Source organism: Gossypium raimondii, chromosome 7, assembly GCF_025698545.1.
Source record: "Gossypium raimondii isolate GPD5lz chromosome 7, ASM2569854v1, whole genome shotgun sequence".
Lineage (NCBI taxonomy): Eukaryota > Viridiplantae > Streptophyta > Magnoliopsida > Malvales > Malvaceae > Gossypium > Gossypium raimondii.
Genome location: NC_068571.1, coordinates 46,433,567 through 46,453,736, shown reverse-complemented (window position 1 = coordinate 46,453,736; position 20,170 = coordinate 46,433,567). Strand labels below are relative to the sequence as shown.

General features: G+C 32.2%; 2 protein-coding genes across 2 annotated transcripts; both read right to left on the bottom strand.

The window, feature by feature from the left end:
* Window positions 1-1,319: 1,319 nt before the first annotated feature.
* LOC105787364 (protein C2-DOMAIN ABA-RELATED 4) lies at window positions 1,320-2,440 on the bottom strand. The gene is made up of 4 exons (XM_012613719.2): window positions 2,294-2,440; window positions 1,970-2,208; window positions 1,792-1,887; window positions 1,320-1,711 (listed from the first exon to the last, which is right to left on the bottom strand). Exons 1-4 carry the CDS (start codon window positions 2,295-2,297, stop codon window positions 1,412-1,414), a joined length of 639 nt encoding a protein of 212 aa, XP_012469173.1. The 5' UTR covers window positions 2,298-2,440; the 3' UTR covers window positions 1,320-1,411.
* Window positions 2,441-9,617: 7,177 nt separating this feature from the next.
* Window positions 9,618-14,754, bottom strand: LOC105787370 (uncharacterized). The gene is made up of 7 exons (XM_012613724.2): window positions 14,330-14,754; window positions 14,057-14,142; window positions 13,635-13,697; window positions 13,445-13,546; window positions 13,143-13,208; window positions 10,535-10,610; window positions 9,618-10,300 (listed from the first exon to the last, which is right to left on the bottom strand). The coding sequence occupies exons 1-7, from the start codon at window positions 14,700-14,702 to the stop codon at window positions 9,795-9,797; spliced, it is 1,272 nt and encodes a 423-aa protein (XP_012469178.1). The 5' UTR covers window positions 14,703-14,754; the 3' UTR covers window positions 9,618-9,794.
* Between the last annotated feature and the right edge of the window lie 5,416 nt (window positions 14,755-20,170).

The window sequence follows — 20,170 nt, the reverse complement described above, 5'->3', positions numbered from 1 at the left end:
TTGAGTTTTAAAATTCAACTTGACTCAAACTCGAAACTCAAATTTTACTAATTCAAGTTGACTCGTAAAAATCGAATAACTCGATTCGATTAACTCAAATTTTTCTTCGATTTTTTCAAACTGAATTAAATTCTGCTCACCCCTAAACAAGTGTATTATGGGAAAAAAATGATAATATTTTCTCTTAAAAAATGGAGAACATGCTAGAATGTTTCTCTAGAAATTTTAGAATAACAAGTTATATAAAAATATTAATAAAAAAATTGGAAAGAAAATGCAAGAATTGTTTTGAGAATTTTGAGAAGAGTAAGTTATAGTATTTTGGAAGAGCATGTCTTTTTTATTTATTTATTTAAATTTAGGAATAACTTGTTATTGCTTTTCCTAAAAAATGAGAACAACTAGGTAAATTATTTCCACTTAGTTATATAATTTTGCTAAATAAATAGGAATGTTTTCTTATAGCGCTTTCCTAAAAAAAATGGGAATGCGTCCAAAAGAATTAGTTATATTGCATCACTAAATAAATATGAGACATCTCATTATAGTGTTCTTGGACCAGAACTAGTCAAAATCGGCATGTATCATATGAAATAATGCACTAAAAAGTCTACAAATCGTTTTTGGACCAGAAGAGTGATGATAATGAAAGACCTCGAAACAATCTTTTCATCATTCCCGCTAACATCTAAGGGAGCATGATGACGGGCATTCTATTTGACACCGGAAGGTCCCATGACACCCTCTACCTTCAAACGATGGAAGAAATGAGAATATCACGAGTGGAGCTAACACCCGCACGCGTTCTCTTGGTGGGAGTAGGGAATGTGGAGATTCTCTCAATTGGAAACTTGGTTCTTCTACTCACCTTGGAAGAAAGCCCGTGGATAACAACTACCATGGTAAACTTTCTAGAAAGCAATTTCTAAGCAATACTGATGCTTTTAATGGAAACTATTAGATATTTAGGTATACCACAAATTTCCTTTTCCTACTCGTGTGTGAGGACTTTAGTCTATACCAAAGTTTTTAATAGATACCAATATTTCTAATGATATATTAAAATTTTAACTGTTTAATAAATATATATTAATATATAAAATATTTTAGATCGATATGATAAAGATATATCAGTTAAAAAATTTACATGTATGACAAATCCAATTATATCAATAAATTCAATAATTAAATCATTAAGCTAATAGAGTTTTAGCTCGATTGGCATTGATATTCTTGCTAGTACAAGAGGACGTAGGTTCGAGCACATTATCCTCCTATTTATAAGTGCTGGAAATTAACATGATAAAGTGGAAAGAAAATTATTGAATTACGAATATAATGAAATGAGATAAATAAGTGGACAAGTGTAGAAAGGTAGCGTAGAAATCAAACAAATAAACATATATAAAAATCAAAAGGTTTTAGAGCCAGGGTAATGAATCCACTGCAGTTGGATCTCCACTTCCCCACACTCCACATTTCTCAATCTAAGGAAGAGGTCTTGGATGATCTTCCCTTCATTATTCACGTATATGGCACTCTCATCCACCAGGCAGTTGTCGGTGTCCGGTTTCAACCTTGATAATACTGTTCCACTTGGTATTTCTTCCAAATTCGTATACGTTTTCAAAGCTTCTATGAATGACCTCACCTCGAACTCTGAATCTCCCATTTTGTCATCCTTGCTGAACGTGTCATGGTCGTAAACAGTCTACAATTTTGTTCAAAGGCTTAATATATGATGCATGGGTTTATGTTGAATGAATTGGTAATCTTTATTTGCGTACTTACCAGACTGACTGGAATATCAGGATCTGTTATTGAAAGAGTTAAATCATCATTCCACTCAGGGTTTACATCCTTCTTTACTATACGAGTCTTCAATCTCTGCAAACGAATATATACAAAACATATAATTAAAGGTGTGTGTATAACATCATCATCATCATAATAAGAAGAAGAAGAGAACCTGGTTGCCCATCTTAACAACTACATAAGGATCGCTGCTACGGACATCACGAACGGCAAGGTTAACGCCCCGTTTAACGTGAACCCGCAGCAAACCCATCAAGTTGTCCATCACAGACTCACTCGATTCTAGGTCTGCAGCTCTTGTTGCGCCTTCTATTAAACTGTGCATTTTCGCTCTTAATCTCCTCCTCCTTTGTACGGCCAACTGAAAGACGTTTCTCTTTTCTTTCTCTACCTCTATCCAACCAAAGCAGATCATTTAAATAAATAACTAAATCTTTTAATCGATAAGTAACAGAAGGAGAAAGGTATGAAGCATTACTCATTGTTTTTGGTTTTCTGGGATCCACCTGGGTTGTTTCTTTATTCAAGCACCTGATAGGCAGAGAATGAGATAATTTTATAGGAATGATCAAGGAGCTTGTCAGTTGGGAGGTATGGATGGTGGACCCAAATGCAGAATAGGGGATGTGGGGGGATAAATATCAATGGAGGATGACCCAGAGATCCGGATTAGTATGCTCTTGGAAGGGAATTGGTCCTCCTATTAGTCCGCTCCTTCAGTTTACCTCCGACAAACCATCACCAACGCCTAAATTACACTGTTTTTGCGGATCAATCTATCATTCTTCCAACTTTTTTTCTTTACTAGAACATTACATTATTGTTATGGTTAAAATGTGTCAATACTCCATGTATTTTTCAAAAATTGGAAATTTAGTTCATGTAATTATATTTTTAGGAATTTTATCTCTTTATTTTTTTAAATTTAGATTTAACTGTTAACATTATTAATTTTTTGTTAAATTGATTATTGTGACAAATAAAAAATCACTGGATAGCCATGTAATTAAAAAAATGTTACAATTAACTCAATTTAATAAAAAATTAGTAATATAAATAATTCAGCTCAAATTTTAAAATCTAAAAATAAATATAAATTTTAGAAAATATAGGGACTATAGGCATATTTTAACCTATTGTTAATAATAACCACCTCTCAACCACTAGGACCAACAAAAAGACTCACCTAGACATGTTTAAAGGTCCCATTATTCATTAAAATTCAAAGATTATCCTGAAATATAAAAGAGTTTCAACAAAATTATAAAGCTTAGAAGATGGACTTATGTAGAAATTTGGACTCATTTTTTATTGAGTCGAGCCGTGGATAAATTTTTTTATCTGATTTTAGATATAATCTCTATATTTTATTATAATCTTAGATAGATTCAAACCCCATCCTTAATAACTAAACCTAAAACCTAATTCTTATTCCAACACTCATTCAGCTCTCAAACTTATAATTTGTCCATCCCCTGTCACTGTATTTTTCACAATCACGATCATTTAGGGTTTCAAATTACCTTCTGTTTAATGGTCTTATTCCTTCATCCATTCCACCACTAGTCCGTCTATCATCCATTCGTCTGACCATCTCTTTTCGAGGTTTGTATTTTAGCCTCTCTCTTTTTTAATTGTAAATAAATGATGAAGAAGAAGGACTTAATTGGTTTTTTTTTTGTATTTTTTTTTCAAATTTTTGAAATGATTCTCTAAAATAAAAAATAATATTGTTATGAATAAGGGAAGAAGATGAAAATAGAATGAAGAGGAGGAGTATGAAGGTTGGAAGGAGATCGTGGTTTCTTGGAGAAAATTTAGAGATTTAGAACGAGAATGAAAATGAGAGATTATCTGGTTGTTTCATACTTTTATTTGCTGATGTGAATGACTAGCAATTAATTATTTCGGGTCTCCATAATGTTTTATGTGAGTAAAGTTGGTTGAATTGGGATAGACGAATTATCTAGATTCGAATATGTTCAATTTTTTAAAAAACATAATCAAGTTTGTAGAGTACGTTGTTGAGTCGGTAAGATAACACAAATATAAATTTATTTGTAATACCTGCTTTGCATCCTCGCAAAATATGATGTCTTTGTCCTTGGGAGAAGCTCAAAACCCTGAAAATCGAAGGTCTGATTTCTTTTGAATTATTGTAGGACTTCTCTTTCATTTTAATTTTTAGGTTACATTTAATCACAATTTCTCTAATTAGATTACAAAATTTGTTTAGAACTTAAGTATTTTTTCAAATTTAAAGATGTTTTAAATAAATTAATAAATTATTGATTGAGTCTTAACATGGGTATTGTTGTGCGCTGAAACGTATTATCCTTCTATTTATGGGTTGGAGAGGACTATGAATAGTTCTAAACACTATGTTAAAAAGAACAAATATGACCAGAACCTATATTGAAAATGTTAAAAAAACTAAAAAATCGAACATTTATGCCACACATCTTAATTACTATTTTATAACGATGTAATTAAATTCTTTAAACTGATTTAAGCTCAAATTAACTCCTTTACAATTGAGTTAGACTTAAATAAAATTTTAAATCCATATTTTTTATCAGATAAATCTGAATTAACACATTATTTCAATCCGAATAGACGTCTAAACCCAATTGAAGGCTTTTATATACATGCTACATAGACAATCATAGGATCATATCAATGTCCACACATCTAATATAACTTTATTGTTGACTCTACAGTGCAAAGTCATGTCATATCCCATCGCATGATAGTAAATCAGACAATGACCTAACTATCAACCCTATAAAGTAGACAATCTGTCCAGATCTACCCACCCAAATTCTCCCTCTATGAACTCTATATATATCGAAGAAGACTCTAAGCTATTACTACGCTGTCAAACTCTGCTCAAACAACACTATAACTCTTCAAACTTGGGTTTTAGGAAATGATCATTATGACCTTATTTACGAAGTCAAAATTTCATTTATAGCTCATGTACAATTTACCACATACCAAGTTTATAGATTGAACAAGATGCTGATAATAACATATTATTAATCTTTAAATTCTTTCATGGTGGCCTGTTAACAAATTCTTTTCATTTGAATCATGTGTCGACTTTATTGACAACTTTATAAAATTAACATATTATACACATATTTACTACATTAATACTATATTTTGTAAATTTACATAAATTTTAAATCACATGGCATTCTAAAGCAACTAAATTCTCATAACACAATATTAGGGATTTTGACACTTTATGATCAAGGGTCATTAAGTTATAACTTTTCAGATCACTTATTTTCAAACACTTTAATTCATAGAATTCACACACATAGATTTCAATATCATTTTCATATATTTTCCTAAGCATAATAGCTTAAGATAAGTACAGTATCTAAGAGTACTTACCTCTTGGATGCTTATTATCTCAAGATCAAAATTCTAAACACATGAATCCATCTTCAACAAACTTGGAATATTTTTCATTCTCAACATTTTCTCATTTTTCGTACACACAAAAATATAACCAAAATTAACACAAGAGCTTTCCAAGCTTTCACATGGTAACCAAACTCAAATATCAAGTTAAGAGAGGTGAAAAACATCATCTCTTACCTTATTAAAGATCTTTCTCTAGTTTAAAACTAGTTTTTATTCCCGTGTGATACATGGGTCAATTGTGTATATTACCTTTATAGTATTTTTATATATAACATTAGCTTTTGTTTAACAACATTAATGAATTTCCTCAAGAAAATCGAAAAGTAATGTAATTCAAAATATTTTAAAAACATATAACAAATTAGTAGTAGTTATATTAATGTCTTTTAATCTTAAAAATATTTAATATTAAAACAATATGGTTCGAGTAGTAATATTAATTTATTATTATAATTTAAATAATATTATTAAAATTTTTATAAGTCATTTATATTATATATTGTTAAATTTATTTTTTAATGTTAAAATTATTAGTATTCAAATTTTTATAATATATATTTATTTTGCTCTAGTTTAAACAATGAATGTAAATTAAATAAATATTATAGAATAAAATTGTAACTTAAATGAAAATTTGTGCAATCTTTAATTATGCCGGGCTGACTGTATTTTTTTACCTTTTATTTTAATAAATATTATAATCTTTAATTACCTTTGGCTAAATCTTAGATGGGCGACAAGAGATAGTTTTTCATCTGTAGAGACTTATAGAGGTATTCACTAGAGGTGCTCATGGTCCGGGCCGGGCTCAGAAAAAAATTTCGGCCCGGGTCCTAGGCCCGGGCCCGGCCCGGCCCGAAATATGGGCCTAGAATTTTGCCCAGGCCCGGCCCGGGAAAAAATTCATAAGCCCGGCCCGTTTTTTTAAATAAATACCAAAAAATTATTTTAAAAATTAAAATAAAAATTAAAAAAAGTATTTTAAAAATATTTTAAAATTAAAAAAATTTAAAAAGTATTTTAAAAAAATTTTAAAATTTAAAAAATTTAATAAAAGTATTTTAAAATTAAAAAATAAAAAATAATAAAAATATTTATTATATTCGGGCCGGGCCGGGCCCGGCCCAAAAAAGTTGTGCCCGAGGCCCGGCCCGTTTTTTAATCGGGGCTCGTTTTTTTGCCCAAGCCCATATTTCGGGCCTATATTTTTACCCAAACCCTCCCATATTTCGGACGGGCCGTCGGGCCGGGCCGCCCGGCCCATGAGCACCTCTAGTATTCACCAACTTGGCTCGATCGATAATTCTAGTTTTTGGAATTCAATTTGGAAAATCAAGGCGCCTCAAAGGGTTAGGGTGTTTATTTGAATCTTGTGGAAGAATAGATTAATGACTAATGGAGAGAGATTAAGGAGACATATGGCGAATGAAAGCCATTGTCTGAGATGTAGCAATGTATATGAATTGGGAATCCATGTTGTTCGAGATTGCACCTTTTCTAGGACTGTTTGGTGGTCAATTGAGCCAACTCATGCTTGGGTAAGATTTTTTTTCTTTGCCACTGGATGAATGGATCTTATGGAACTTGCAGAACATTGGAGATTGTGATAGTCAAGAGATAGAATGGCGATTTTTTTTCCCTATAATGTGGTAGCTTCTTTGGAAATATTGGAATATGTATGTGTTTTCTAGTAGTCACAGTTGTGCTCAAGAAATTGTGAATATAGGTGTTAGTTGGACGAAGAGTTACTTAAGGATGCTTGCACTTGTGTTACATGTTAATCTTATGGTTTCTGCTATGCAGTGGTCAACTCCGAATAAAGGTTGGAGTAAACTTAATACATACGGGGCAGTGTCGCTAAACAGATCTTATGTTGCCATTGGGGCAGTGATTAGAGATGCTGATGTTAATTGGTTATGGGGATTCTCAATGTTGCTAGGTAAAGACACAATTTTTAAGATTGAATAAAAAGCTATTCTAAAGGGTCTATGCTTAGCATGGGAAAATGGGATTCGACAGTTAAAGATTGAGTGTGATAATGCTCTTTTGGTGGAGACGATTGTGGGTGGTGGAAGCAAGATTACGCTCTATTCATTGAATGATAAATCTAAGTTAAGGTTTGTATATGCCATATTCCGAGAGCTCATGCTGACCATGGGGCTAAGGTTACGACTACAAGATTCACAAAGGTCCAAGTGTTTGAAGAACCACCTTGCTCTGTGTTGGATTTAGGGTGGGTTTAGATGGGTGATTGGGTGTAGTACGGTGTATTTAGTTTACTTTTTGTCTCACACTACAGCATCGCTATAGTATCTAATCTCATCGCCACCGCTATTTTTACACTAATTACAGGTAAACACACAGTCCATTTAAACTCACCCTTAATTCAGGCAAATTATATTGATTGTATAAGAAACTAATGTGTTTTCTTAGCAGTGTTGCTTAAAGCTGTTTTATTTTACCAAATAAAAATATATGAAAACTTGTGTTTATGATAATCTATAAGATTTTTTTAATGAAACATATTAATTACAGTTGTCATCATATTAATGTGCCAAATGGTAGCATATAAACTGTGACACATAAATTTTGTTTCTATTTTCTATAATCTCAAATTGATATAATATACATATATGATTTCTCTCTCAATACCCAACCATACACTTGCTGAAAAAGGAGAATTTAAAGGTGGAAATCTAACAAGGAGATTAGTTTCTAGGTGATTTTGACAAAAACTCAAAGTTAAAAGGTTGAGTTCTTGAGAAAATTGAAGAGAAAAGTAAGGAAAATGAAGAGAGAGAGAGAGAGAGAGAGATCCATGGGAAGATGAAGATTTGGCTAAGGGAATGAAAGGGATGAGTTTTCATCCTTCTTCGGCCAATTTTAAAAACCCCGAATTAAAAATATCCAAGTCAAAATACTGACATGCAATCTACATTCCATCTCTCTATTTCATTACACCCAATGGCTTACATTTAATCCAAATATCAAATATCATGTCAAAATAATAATTCCAATACCATGTAAAGGATTAAAATCTCATAATTCACAATTAGTTCTTAATATAAATTCTTGGATGGTGAAAATTACAGTTTCACCCTTCTTTCGATAAAATGAAAATTTTACAATTTAACTCCCGTACTTTCTAATCTTTTTAATTTAGTCTCAAAAGTGATTTTCCTCGCATCAATACACATTCTAATTTATTCCCATGCAAAAATAATCAATAATAATCCATATTTCTTTTTTATTATCAAAATTTTCACTTTAGTTCTCAAATTTATCCTTTCTGCCACATTTCTACATCCTTAATACTTTTCATGACTTCCATTTGAATATCAATTTCCCTCTCATGAATTTTCTTTATCTTACTTATTTTCCAAAATCCTCGGAATTTTCATTGTATTATCGAAATTTTGGGGTGTTGCAAAGGTTCTTAACTAGGATGATTATCCATATAAAGGCATCAACTAAATCGTTAACCATCACTACTTAAAGTTGGTGTATATAATATAATTGAACCTAACAGTTTGTGAAAATCTGAGCAAGGTTGGTAATTATTCAATTAGGTAGCTAGTGTCAACTCTGGTATCATCCCTAGAATTCTACTAACCTGACTTCATAAAGATTAGCAAATAAGTACGACTTGAATAAATAGTCCAGTCAAGATATTAACCAATCATTTACCTATTTCAGTTAATATGCCATTAACCTATAATTTCTTTAGTTTGCAAAAAGCTCTGGTCATAAGAAATCACCGAAATTAGTCAAATTGATCTTTAAGGGTCAACCTTATTTCCCTACTACCACATTTAATTTTGTTTTAGGCCTAAAATTTTTATTTTTGATGGTTTTGACATGTATCAATAGTGAAACTTTAGATAAAATGTTAAAAGTTAAAAACTTAAATCTCAATGTCAAGTTCAAAATCCATCGTTTACATATTTCAAGTTAAAATTTTCACTCATAAATTTTGTATAAATGTATAAAAATACAAAAAATGTATTTATTACTCTAAATATATATTTATTATTCACAAATTTTATCCTTTAGTTCTTTTTTAACCCTGTTGATGTAAAATTGACTAATAACATACACTTAAATAATAATAATATAGACACAGAACACAATCTCAATGATAAAGAAATTTTATGTAAATAATTCATATAAAATAATAAATTTGTTAAAATTGTAAAATCATAATTAAAATGGCATAGTTAAATATTTGAATGTTTAATGCGTTAGATTCAAAACTATAATAATATTTATTTATGATTTAAATTTTGAATTTTAGTACTTTCTCTAATATTATGTTAACTTATGATGCCAGGTCACACTTAAATATAATATAGATTATAGATTATAGATTATCGATAAATAATAATAATAATAAAACCACAACAGAATGTACAACCACCAAATTCGCAATCTATACACTGCAAAATTAGTATATGGTTACCAAACTCTGCATTCTATATACACTACAAAATTAGTATGATCCCATATTTATTATCAATACAATTTGGTCCTTCTTCAACACCAACTCAATCAAATGAACACAACTCATCTAATTGTTCATCAGTCCATTGCGGAAGTGAGCCTCTTGAAATTGGTATATCTCTTCGTTCCTTATCTGCATCAATAGTTACACTCTCTCGCTCGTTAGCAATGCCAAACAAATTTGGATCACCACTGCTTTGCTTGCTTTTCAGGTGATTGTCTCTCCCTACCACATTCTGTGAACCCGGCTGCTTCTTGACCACAACATTTTCCTCAAGGCCATTGATGCCGGCTAGCAATGCAGCTTTTTCCATTCCATTGGTGATAACCTGACTTGTTGAGGGTTCCTTTCCTGCAGAACCATTTTGACTTCTATTTCTTCCATTAACACAGCATCTGCTTCCCAATGTTGCGTCTGCTTCATTTCCATTATCATTCAGCACTCTCCTTCTCATATAACCAGTCTGTCCGAGGTTATCCATAACATTCGCATTTCTGTCTGGTGACAGACTGGACACTTTCTGTTGGTTCCAAGTCTCTTTGGTGTTTCCTGTAGCAACAAACATGGATTGACAAGTCAGTAACATTCGGGTTTACTTTTTAGAAAAAAACCAGTGGCCTTGTGGTCCATCCAAAGAGTCCCAGATTAAATTAGCTAAAGAATTTTTCCTTGTGTAACCTACTACTGAGTAGAGAAACCAAACCAAGAAATGATCTATTGTCCTCCAAGAAGGACAAAAACCAAACATTTCCCTGGTTAAACAGACAAAGAAATGTCACTGACCAATGCCATTAGCAGTAGATATGACCCTTGATGTATGATTCAGTTCTGACAGAGGCTCAGTATCCTTTGGTATTGCCTGCAAAATTAGTAAATTATATTAGCAAGTAGTAGTGTAAACATGCAGAGTTTCTTTTAATGCAAAATGTAGACTCAGATTTTTCTTCGGGCTTTAGATGTTTAAGAAGTCTACTTAATGTGTTTGGAGTTTTGAACGTCAATGGTAATGGAAAAATATAAGACCAGATATCATATTATAAACAGTTAAGTCAATGGCTGTGGCCTAAAGTAGTGTAGTTTAGGAGAGAACAGTACTAAATCAATAGAATTAAGGCTAAAAACAAGATAGAAGTTGGAACAGTTAAAAACATAGAGTATAAGAACCTCTAGTTTCTGTCTATAATTCGAAGAAAATAATAATTTTGTTGCTGTAAATATTTTCAGCTTATTTATGCTAGGGTTGCAATAAAGATCTAATACTAATCCTAGCTTGAAACCCTAGACAACTTATAATACTAGCCCTATATTTAAACCCTGAAGTTAACTTATATCCTGTCTATGATATGTCTAATAATTAAAAAATAAAGCTGAAATAATAAAACAATATAAAACAATTAGCAGCTCTTGCGTCACTCCCTTTGGATTTCTAAAGGTTGTTTGTTCAGTTTTAACACCTCGACAGCCCCAACCCCCTTTCTGCTACTCCATCAATCCTTCCAGACATAGGCTTTCTTGCAATCTATCACCAAACATGCTTTTCAGCCATTAAAGCATGCCCTCGTGCATTTTCAATGTTGAATAACCAATCACTTGTATCTCATCTTGATATATTGGTTCAACCCTGCTAGATAATAAGATGACATCTGTTCATTACTCTCATTCAACCTAAAATGGAAAGATTGTTAAAATTAGAATTATTCTCCTCAATAGACAATCCTTTTTGCTTAATGAGTGAAGCTTCTCATACAACTCCATTCCATAATCAGTTGGTAGAAATTGCCTGTGCAATTTCGCTTTCATTTGTTCCAACGTACTGACGTTAGGCATACCTTAGCGTGCATGTTGCTCAACTTCCTTCCACCATTGAAGCATAGTGCCTTTCAATTTTAGTTTCACAAATGTCAACTTCCTAGCCTCCACCAAAGGTTTCCACTCAAAATAATTCTCCAAGCTAGCTTCCCAATCAAAGTAATTTTCCACATGCATCTTACCAAGAAAATTAGCAACTTCGATCTTAAATCTGCTCCCATTTAATACAAAGGCATGTACAACCACTAATCCAATCCACTTAGTACAGCACGATTTGCGGTCCAACATCATGAAAGGGGTTTGCTTCCTCACCGATATCAAATTCATCAACAAGACTACCTTTTGGTACATTAAACTGGTTGTGGGCACCTCTCTTGTCCTAGCATAAATTTCACGAGACAATTCTTCGGTCCCACATCATATCTCACCCAATTTTGTTTCTTGACCCTGATTTCCTCTTCTCCAACCTCTACCACATCCAACCAGGTCTTAATAGCTAACCATAATATAACCTAGGATCTATTTAGGCTCTAATGCCAAAATTTAGTGTGGTTTAAGAGAAACAGCAGTAAATTAATAGAATTAAGGATGGAAAAGGAGTAAGACAGAAGTTGGAACTCTTGAAAATGTACAGTTACAAACAAAACGCTAGCTTTTGTCTATAATTCAAAGAAAATGATAATATTGTGGCCGTAAATATTTTACAACTTATTTATACTAGGGTTAAAATAAAGTTTTAATCCTAGCCCTAGATTTAAACCCTAAAGATAACTTTTAATCCTAATTAATAAATAAAACTGAAATAATAAAATAATATGAAACAATAGCAGCTCATGTGTTATAAAGATTTACAAACAATAAGAAACACAAAATTTTAATTAGTAATCACAAACATTGACTTCAAAACTATGCATAAAGTGGAAATTCTGGCACACTCTTCTTTGAACATATTATTACCTTACGTTACATCTGACAGTCAACTTATAAAGATCATACACCAAGAATCAAGCCAATTAGATATATCTGATAATATGATGGTTCAAGTTGATCAATAATGCAGTGTAACCACTGAATAATTTATACTAGTTAAAGTTCAGATGATTTAATCATCCTCACATAACTTTGAAACTAAAATGTTACAAGGAACCATGATTAAGTGCTGCACACATGTATTATTTGATCAAGTGTTGCACAAATATATTGCATCATAAATGACACGATTTCTTAACATAACCACAGAGTATGAACTATGTTCTAAAACCAGCTAGTATAGATACAAGCACGAAAATTCATAAGCATGTTGTGACAAGGACTACTTAAAGCACCCATATTCAGCACTTGCTGAAGGCCATAATTCTTATATGAATTCTTATCAGTTTATATTTTGCATTAGAGCTGGAATTATGGTTCACAACAATCTCGGCACATTAAATTTCAAGTATTACGAAACCTTGTAGAGCATTTTTTTCTCAATCAATAGAAAGTAGCAAGAAAAATGTGGGAATCATAGGATAAAGTCAAATGTTCTAATCTTAGTACTGAGAGTAAATATTCACTTTGAAGTGGCTAATTAGACAGGTACCTTGACGACATTGTTGAGCGTTATATTGAGATAACGTGCAGAGCACATAGGTGAGAAAACTGAAACCTGCAAGTACGGTTTTCAATCAAAGCCTTGTCACAAGTGACAACATTGCAGATCTCGAATCTAACACAAGAAGTTCCACAGGATGAAGGCCCACTACTAGAAACCATAAGGATTTCGGTATAATTATAGTTCTGATTCTAAGATATAGGTAGATAACACCATATTCTACAAACATTCACCATTCAGGATTAAAATTATGCTAATATTAGCCCTACAAGGCAAAAACTATGAAAAACCTTCTGCAGTATCAAAACCGTGCCAACAGTTATGTCCTTTGCAAAGTGTCCATCAACTAGGACTTTGCCATGGATGCTAGCATCAATTGTACCTGTAGGATCCTGAAATCAAATCACAGGCACATCAAATGTTCTTACAACATAGAGAGCATTGGACCCAAAAAAAGCATAATAAGTGAGTTACTTTTACCTTGAGAATCACCATAAGATCACCAAGACCATTTGCGGTACAGGATTTGATAATGGCAACAACCTAATTGATTATAAGTAGAAAGTGAGAAAAACATTTGTATTGAACAGACACAGTTTTTATTTTAAGCTCGGAAGCTTATATTTCTTCAGTTGCACTACCGATCGTGTCAAAAAGCATTGAGTACTTTGAAAAGATAGCAATATACATGGAAAACTCCGGATTCCTATGCACATGGTTAACACAAAGGTTCAAACGACCCAAATAGGGATTGTATCACGTCCTCTCTAGCACTAAGTCTAGGATTCCGCCTAGAAAGAGAAATAAACAAATTCTAGAATTCAAGACTTACGTAATGAACTCACTTGAAATACAAAGCAAAACAAAGGCGAACTCCGAAATCCAGATAAAAACGGCCATACCTGTGCTACTTTTCTATTGCCCAGTTTAGGTTCAGTTTTGATCCAACTCAAGGGAGTACCAATTGTCCCGCCATTATCAACCAAACCTTTCATAAAAGAAAACCATCCGTAAAATCTAAAAATCATAACTAAAGAAGTAATAGCTGCATTTTTCCCTTTAGTTTTGCCACTTGCTGTCTACTTTCTTAAAAGTTGCTATAAATGAACAAGTCGTTAAATTGCATCCTTATTAACACAGACGAAGGTTAGAAACAAGAAATACAAAAAAAAAACCTTCACGGCGTATGAATTCGAGGGCGAAAAGCCAGGGATCACGCGAGAAGTCATCGTCGGCGGCGGCGGCGGCGGCAGGATCCACGACGGCCCTCCTAATGTACTCCTGGGTAGGAACGGGGTCCTCACCGATGCAGGAGGAATTGTTATTGTAATGAAGTTTGCGAAGCATAGCGGCTTGAACGGCTCCAGCAGGGCCAGGGATGAGGTTCGGGGAAGAGGGCAGTGAAGAGTTTGAGGTGGGAGATAGTGATTGGGAGATGAGGGGGAAGGGCGGGGTAGATTTTAGGGGCTTGTGATTGCAGGGGCGGAGAAGGGAAGGGAGGCCACAATCGTCAATGTCTAGAGTTTCCCAGGGGTGGTCTGCTTCCATCTCTCAAACGCGGGAACGGATTTCAACTCTTTTTTTTCTGCTGCTCCACTTGAAGTGGTTATGGTGGAAGATTATATGAATTTTAAGGTAAAATTACCATTAAAGTCCTTTACTATAAGTCATATTACATTTTACCATGTACCTTTTATCAAATAACAAATTGGTCATTCTATTAAAATTCTATTCATTTTTCTGTTAAAAACTAGTCTAGTATGAGGTACACATGACACACTAAGTGTCACTATATAGTTATTCCATTAACTATGCTAGTTTTAACAAGTTCACATTTGGTTTAACAAGTTCAAGACCTCACCTAGATAATCCAAACGGCAAAAAGATTGGAGCTCGACCGAATGGTGACGAAGCCAGATTGGAGCCCTTCTTTTTTTTAACTTAGGTTTGAGTTTTCATAGTTTTAGGGCCGATTTTCTAGAGATTTGACTCAAAGAAAGGATGAACGAAGGAAGAGCTTTGGTTTGATTTTGTCCGTGATCGGGGCAGAAAACAGACAACATTGGAAGGAACAGCGAGTAGGGCAAGGACTGGAGAGAAGAAAATAAAGAGGAAAAGAAAGACAAGCATTCAGTGTAGTTTTGATATTAGGAGGTTTTAAGGTTTACTTTCAAGGTTAATATTACATGGAAATTAGGTGGCACATTTGTCTCCATACATAGAACAAGACAAAACTTAATTAGCTTCAATGTTTCTTTGTCTCGAGATAGAGATCACTCTGTCTCGAGACCTAAATGGAATTATCTCGAGACTATTTAGGCAATATTTCGAGATATTAAAAATATAACTAGACAATAAGGTACATTTTGTTTTTATGGTCTCGAGACATATTCATGTTGTCTCGAGACTCAATGACAAATTGACCATAAATACACATTTTCAATTGTTCAAACCTTACCAAAATATACCCTAAACATGCCTAAATTTTACCTTAATACAAGATCATTAGTTTAACACCTACAAACTCAACCAAACATCATCAAATTGTAAACATCAATGCATCATTGTCTAACCAACTAATTCACATATTCTAACACATATAATCTAACATAATTATCTGCTAATCTAGGAATGAAATTCACCTTTATAAAGCTTATATGCCAAGTATAAAATATACCAAAATGCAAATATAAACAACATGCCCAAAACAACTTAGGTACATGTAATTTCAACACAAACACATATGTACATACAAAAAAGGTAGCAAAATGACTTTCAAACTGAGTTGTTGAGATTGAATGCTTGAACACTTTTAATCTACGGAAATCCTTGTCCTTGACCTGCACACAAAAATAAGCATAACCCTATGTTAATTATTAAATACTCAGTGGTGCTGATATAATTCAAATTCAGATTCAAATATATTAGAACAAAAATTAAAGCATATACATAACTATAACTTCAGCTACTTTTTTTCTTTATCACAAAATCAAGAATCATATCATTCTCAAACTTAGTCATTCAATGTTTATCTCAATAAATCATAATTTCATGTCATCACATACTCAATGTCTTTTCCATTACTTACTCATTTCGACCCCTATTATCTAATGATAGACATTAGGGCGGATATTCAGATTTGTATAACGAATGAGTCCACGACCCTCTAGCAATTAAGACAATTTTATTCTGTCATCTTAAGTTGTCCGACAACGATGGCTTTAGTATTTATCTGGACTATTTTATTCTACCATCCCAGGTTGCCCAACAATGATGATTTTACTATTTGTTCACGACCCTCAAGGAATTGGAGCTAGTAAAATCACTATATTGATGACTAAGTCTAACATCATTTAACGGAGCATGATCATTATTATCACCATTATAACACGGTTCAACATGATATCAATATTTCAATATAACATATAAATACATATTTATCAAGCTTAGACCTGATCATGGGTCAGGCCGGACCATTGCAAAATTTAGGCTCGATTTCTAGGTCTAGGCTCGACTTGACCCGACAATAAGCTTAAAATTTTGTTCAAGTTCGGCTCGAATAAAAAATGCTAAACCCGAGCCCAGTCTGGCCTGCTCGTATTAAAAATTTTTATATTATTTTTTATATAAAACAAATTTAAAAATATAATACACCAATTACATTAAAAATATTAAAATAAACGTTTCCCAACAAATTGAAAACACATTAAACAAAGTTTTTATACTTAAATAACACTAAAATAGTTTCAACTTAGCGTGCAAATTCCATATAGTAGCAAAATTAATAATAACACAAGAGTTATACAATATCCAAACAATAAAATAGTAACAATATAATAGCAAAATGGCAACAAACAACAACAAAACAACAGTGAAAACAAAATTTAGGCAAATTCGAGCTAGGTAAGGCTCGAGCCAAAAAATCTTACTCGAGAACTGACTAGTTTAGAAAACACCCCTCACCCGGAATGAAGCAATACGTTCCGAGCAAGAGATATCACATTTGGACACTAAAACTAATTTAACTCAAACATCAATATCAAGACTTAACTTTAACATAATATACTCATTTGAAGATATGTAAGTCATTTTTAAGCTTATTTAAAGTTTGGTTACAATCTAGGGTCGTTTGGGGCTTAATCAGGGCAAAACAGGGTCAATGTCGCAACTCTAGAAATTGGGTGTCGCGACACTAGGCTTTGGATGTCACGGTGTCGAAAACAAAATGCTCCAATGACTCCAATGTCGCGACACTGAAGGGTGTCGCGACATTGATCAAATGTAGTGATATCGGAAATAGATTACTTGAAACATGTTTGAATCATCTAAAAACAAGTTCAAACTATCATTAACCTTCCTATAACACATCTAAATACTTTAGGAACTCAAAATATACTAGATTATCATTAAAAAGCTTTACCTAACACATAAATATACCCACAATTCCAAAGCACAAAATGATAATTAACATCCATGGCATAGTTTTAGAACCACATAACAATTTATAACAAAAGTTTATATGATTCTAACCCTAATGTACATGCCACTAGATAACCAAAATTTAAGTTTCATACTCTTCACTCCTTACTTGATGATGAGATGAAGATGGGGAGAGCCACTTCAAAATCTACCTTCAAAACTATTTTTACCTACGCGTTTTAAACCAACACATTAAGCTTATGGAAGCTTAGTAAGTGCTAAAGAATTCAAATTTTACCATTGAGTTTAATTAACTATTTTAATAAATAAATAAACATGTTAACATGATCACAATAATTAGCTCTAGTTAAAGAATAACAACGTCATTCTTCTTTTTCCCACTTACCATACATTTATCATTTACACATTGATAATGTACCATTCAATTTCGCTCATTTTAGACTTGAGTGAACAAGATAAATGGAATAAAATCACAAATACAAGAGAACATAAGTGCTAAATTAGGAGCACCGAAGTGCAAGTTTCAAGAGCACCGGAATGCTAAATTCATGAACGCGCTATGATATTCCTAATAGCATGCCATCTATATTCCACAAGTTCAAAACTTGTCTACAAAGGGTTTTATCATTATTATAAAATCATTATTCATCACAAGTACGATCAAATTTCATATTTTCAAAATCACACATAACTTTTCAACATTATACAATTTAGTCATTTTCTCTTCACACTTAAATCACATCCACAATATTCACATTCACTTACTACTTCCTTGAGTAGTTCACATATTTATTAAGTTAAGAATACTAAATTGCATGAAAATAACATGTTCATTAATTTTATTTTCCAAAAATCTAATTAGGTAAAGAAAATTCTAAAATAATTAAATTTTGCTAAATTAGACTTCCTTCAAGGTTTGTCTACTTGTTTCCCTTGCCTACACCCTTTCCATCTTCTTCCTTTTCTTTCTCTTCATTTTACATAAATATCATAAAATATGAAAAATCAATATCCTTTATCCACAACACTTCCATATTCAAATAATCAAAGTAAACATGCAACTATCACTAAAGCATGAAGATCTTACCTTAAAGCCTTAGTTAATCACTTTATCTAGATTTTCTCTCTCCTTAAGTATGAACACTTCACTTCTATTTAAAAAAATTAAGCTTGTTAGGTTGTGAGTAACTTGATTTAGCTAAGGTTTTCAATGAAAATTTGATAATTTTTAGCTTGGAATGACCTTAATGGTGATGAAGGATGAAATAGAAGAGAAAAGAAAACTCTCTTCTCCCCAACAATGGTGGCAAGGCGAGAGAGAAAAGAAAGATGGAGATATTTTAATAAAAAATAATTTAATTTAATATTATAATAGTAATAGTAATGACGATGAACAAATAAAATTTATTATAACTAAAAAAAATATTCAATTTTTCTATTCGTCACCAATAATTTAATTTAATATTATAATAGTAATAAATAAAATTTATTATAACTAAAAAATATTCGTCATCATTATCCACTAGATCTTGGTGAAATTGCTCTTCATGTCCTCACATATTCCACCAATAATTCAATTTAATCTTTTTTTACTTTTAATTTCAATTTGACCCAACACTTTGTAAAACCTACAATTTAGTCTATACCTCGTGTAATATTTAGAATAATTTTCTCCAATCTCCTATTTCCTTCTCCTTTAACACTTATTAATTTAATTTTATTTATTTAGAATAATTTAAACTCATAACGGCTTAAAATTATGTTACGGCCGAGGAGTTTTCAAGGATGTTATATTTCGGGCTTATATCTTTATCTAAACCTTCTCACTTTTCGAACGAGTAGCCCAATCCATGATTAATTCCAATCATGTTTATGTACTTTTTATTTGATTATAACGTCTTACTAGATTACGAACAAGTTATTGAAATTGAATTATAAAAGCACAAACCACAAAAGCTATAAAATGTTTGTCTTTTCCTTTCCTTTCGCCTTTGACGTTCCAACGTTGTCTTTGATTATGTTCGATAATACAATTACGAAAATATCGTTAATCACACAATTCAATAAAATCAAACATGAAAGCATTTAATTCAATTTATTTCTTTACAACCCTAATATTCGAAACATCCATATTACACAATCTATCTGATCGAATTTAGATCCAACTTAATAAATATAGTACAAGAACCTCTAGCTTTCAATTCATGAGATACTTTTCTAACACTTTCAATTTATTCAATTTACTCCCTAATGGTAAAATTAACTAGTAAGCTTAGTTGAATTTCTATTCAAATCCACTATCTTTTATCACTTTATAACATAATCTTCCTACTAATTAACTAGTAACGTCATGCATAAACTTAAATATTTAACAACCAATTTCTCTAAGCTTTTCAACCATGAAAATTCAACCAAAACATAAAAATTCATTGGTCTAAACATTGGGTTAGTTGAATCCAACTTATTAAAGCTTGAATCCATAAGAAATTATCAAAATAAATCTCAGACCTTAGTGAATTGTTGGACGGCAACAAAGGAATGGTAGAAGGAAATTTTCTTTTTCTTTCTAAAGTTTC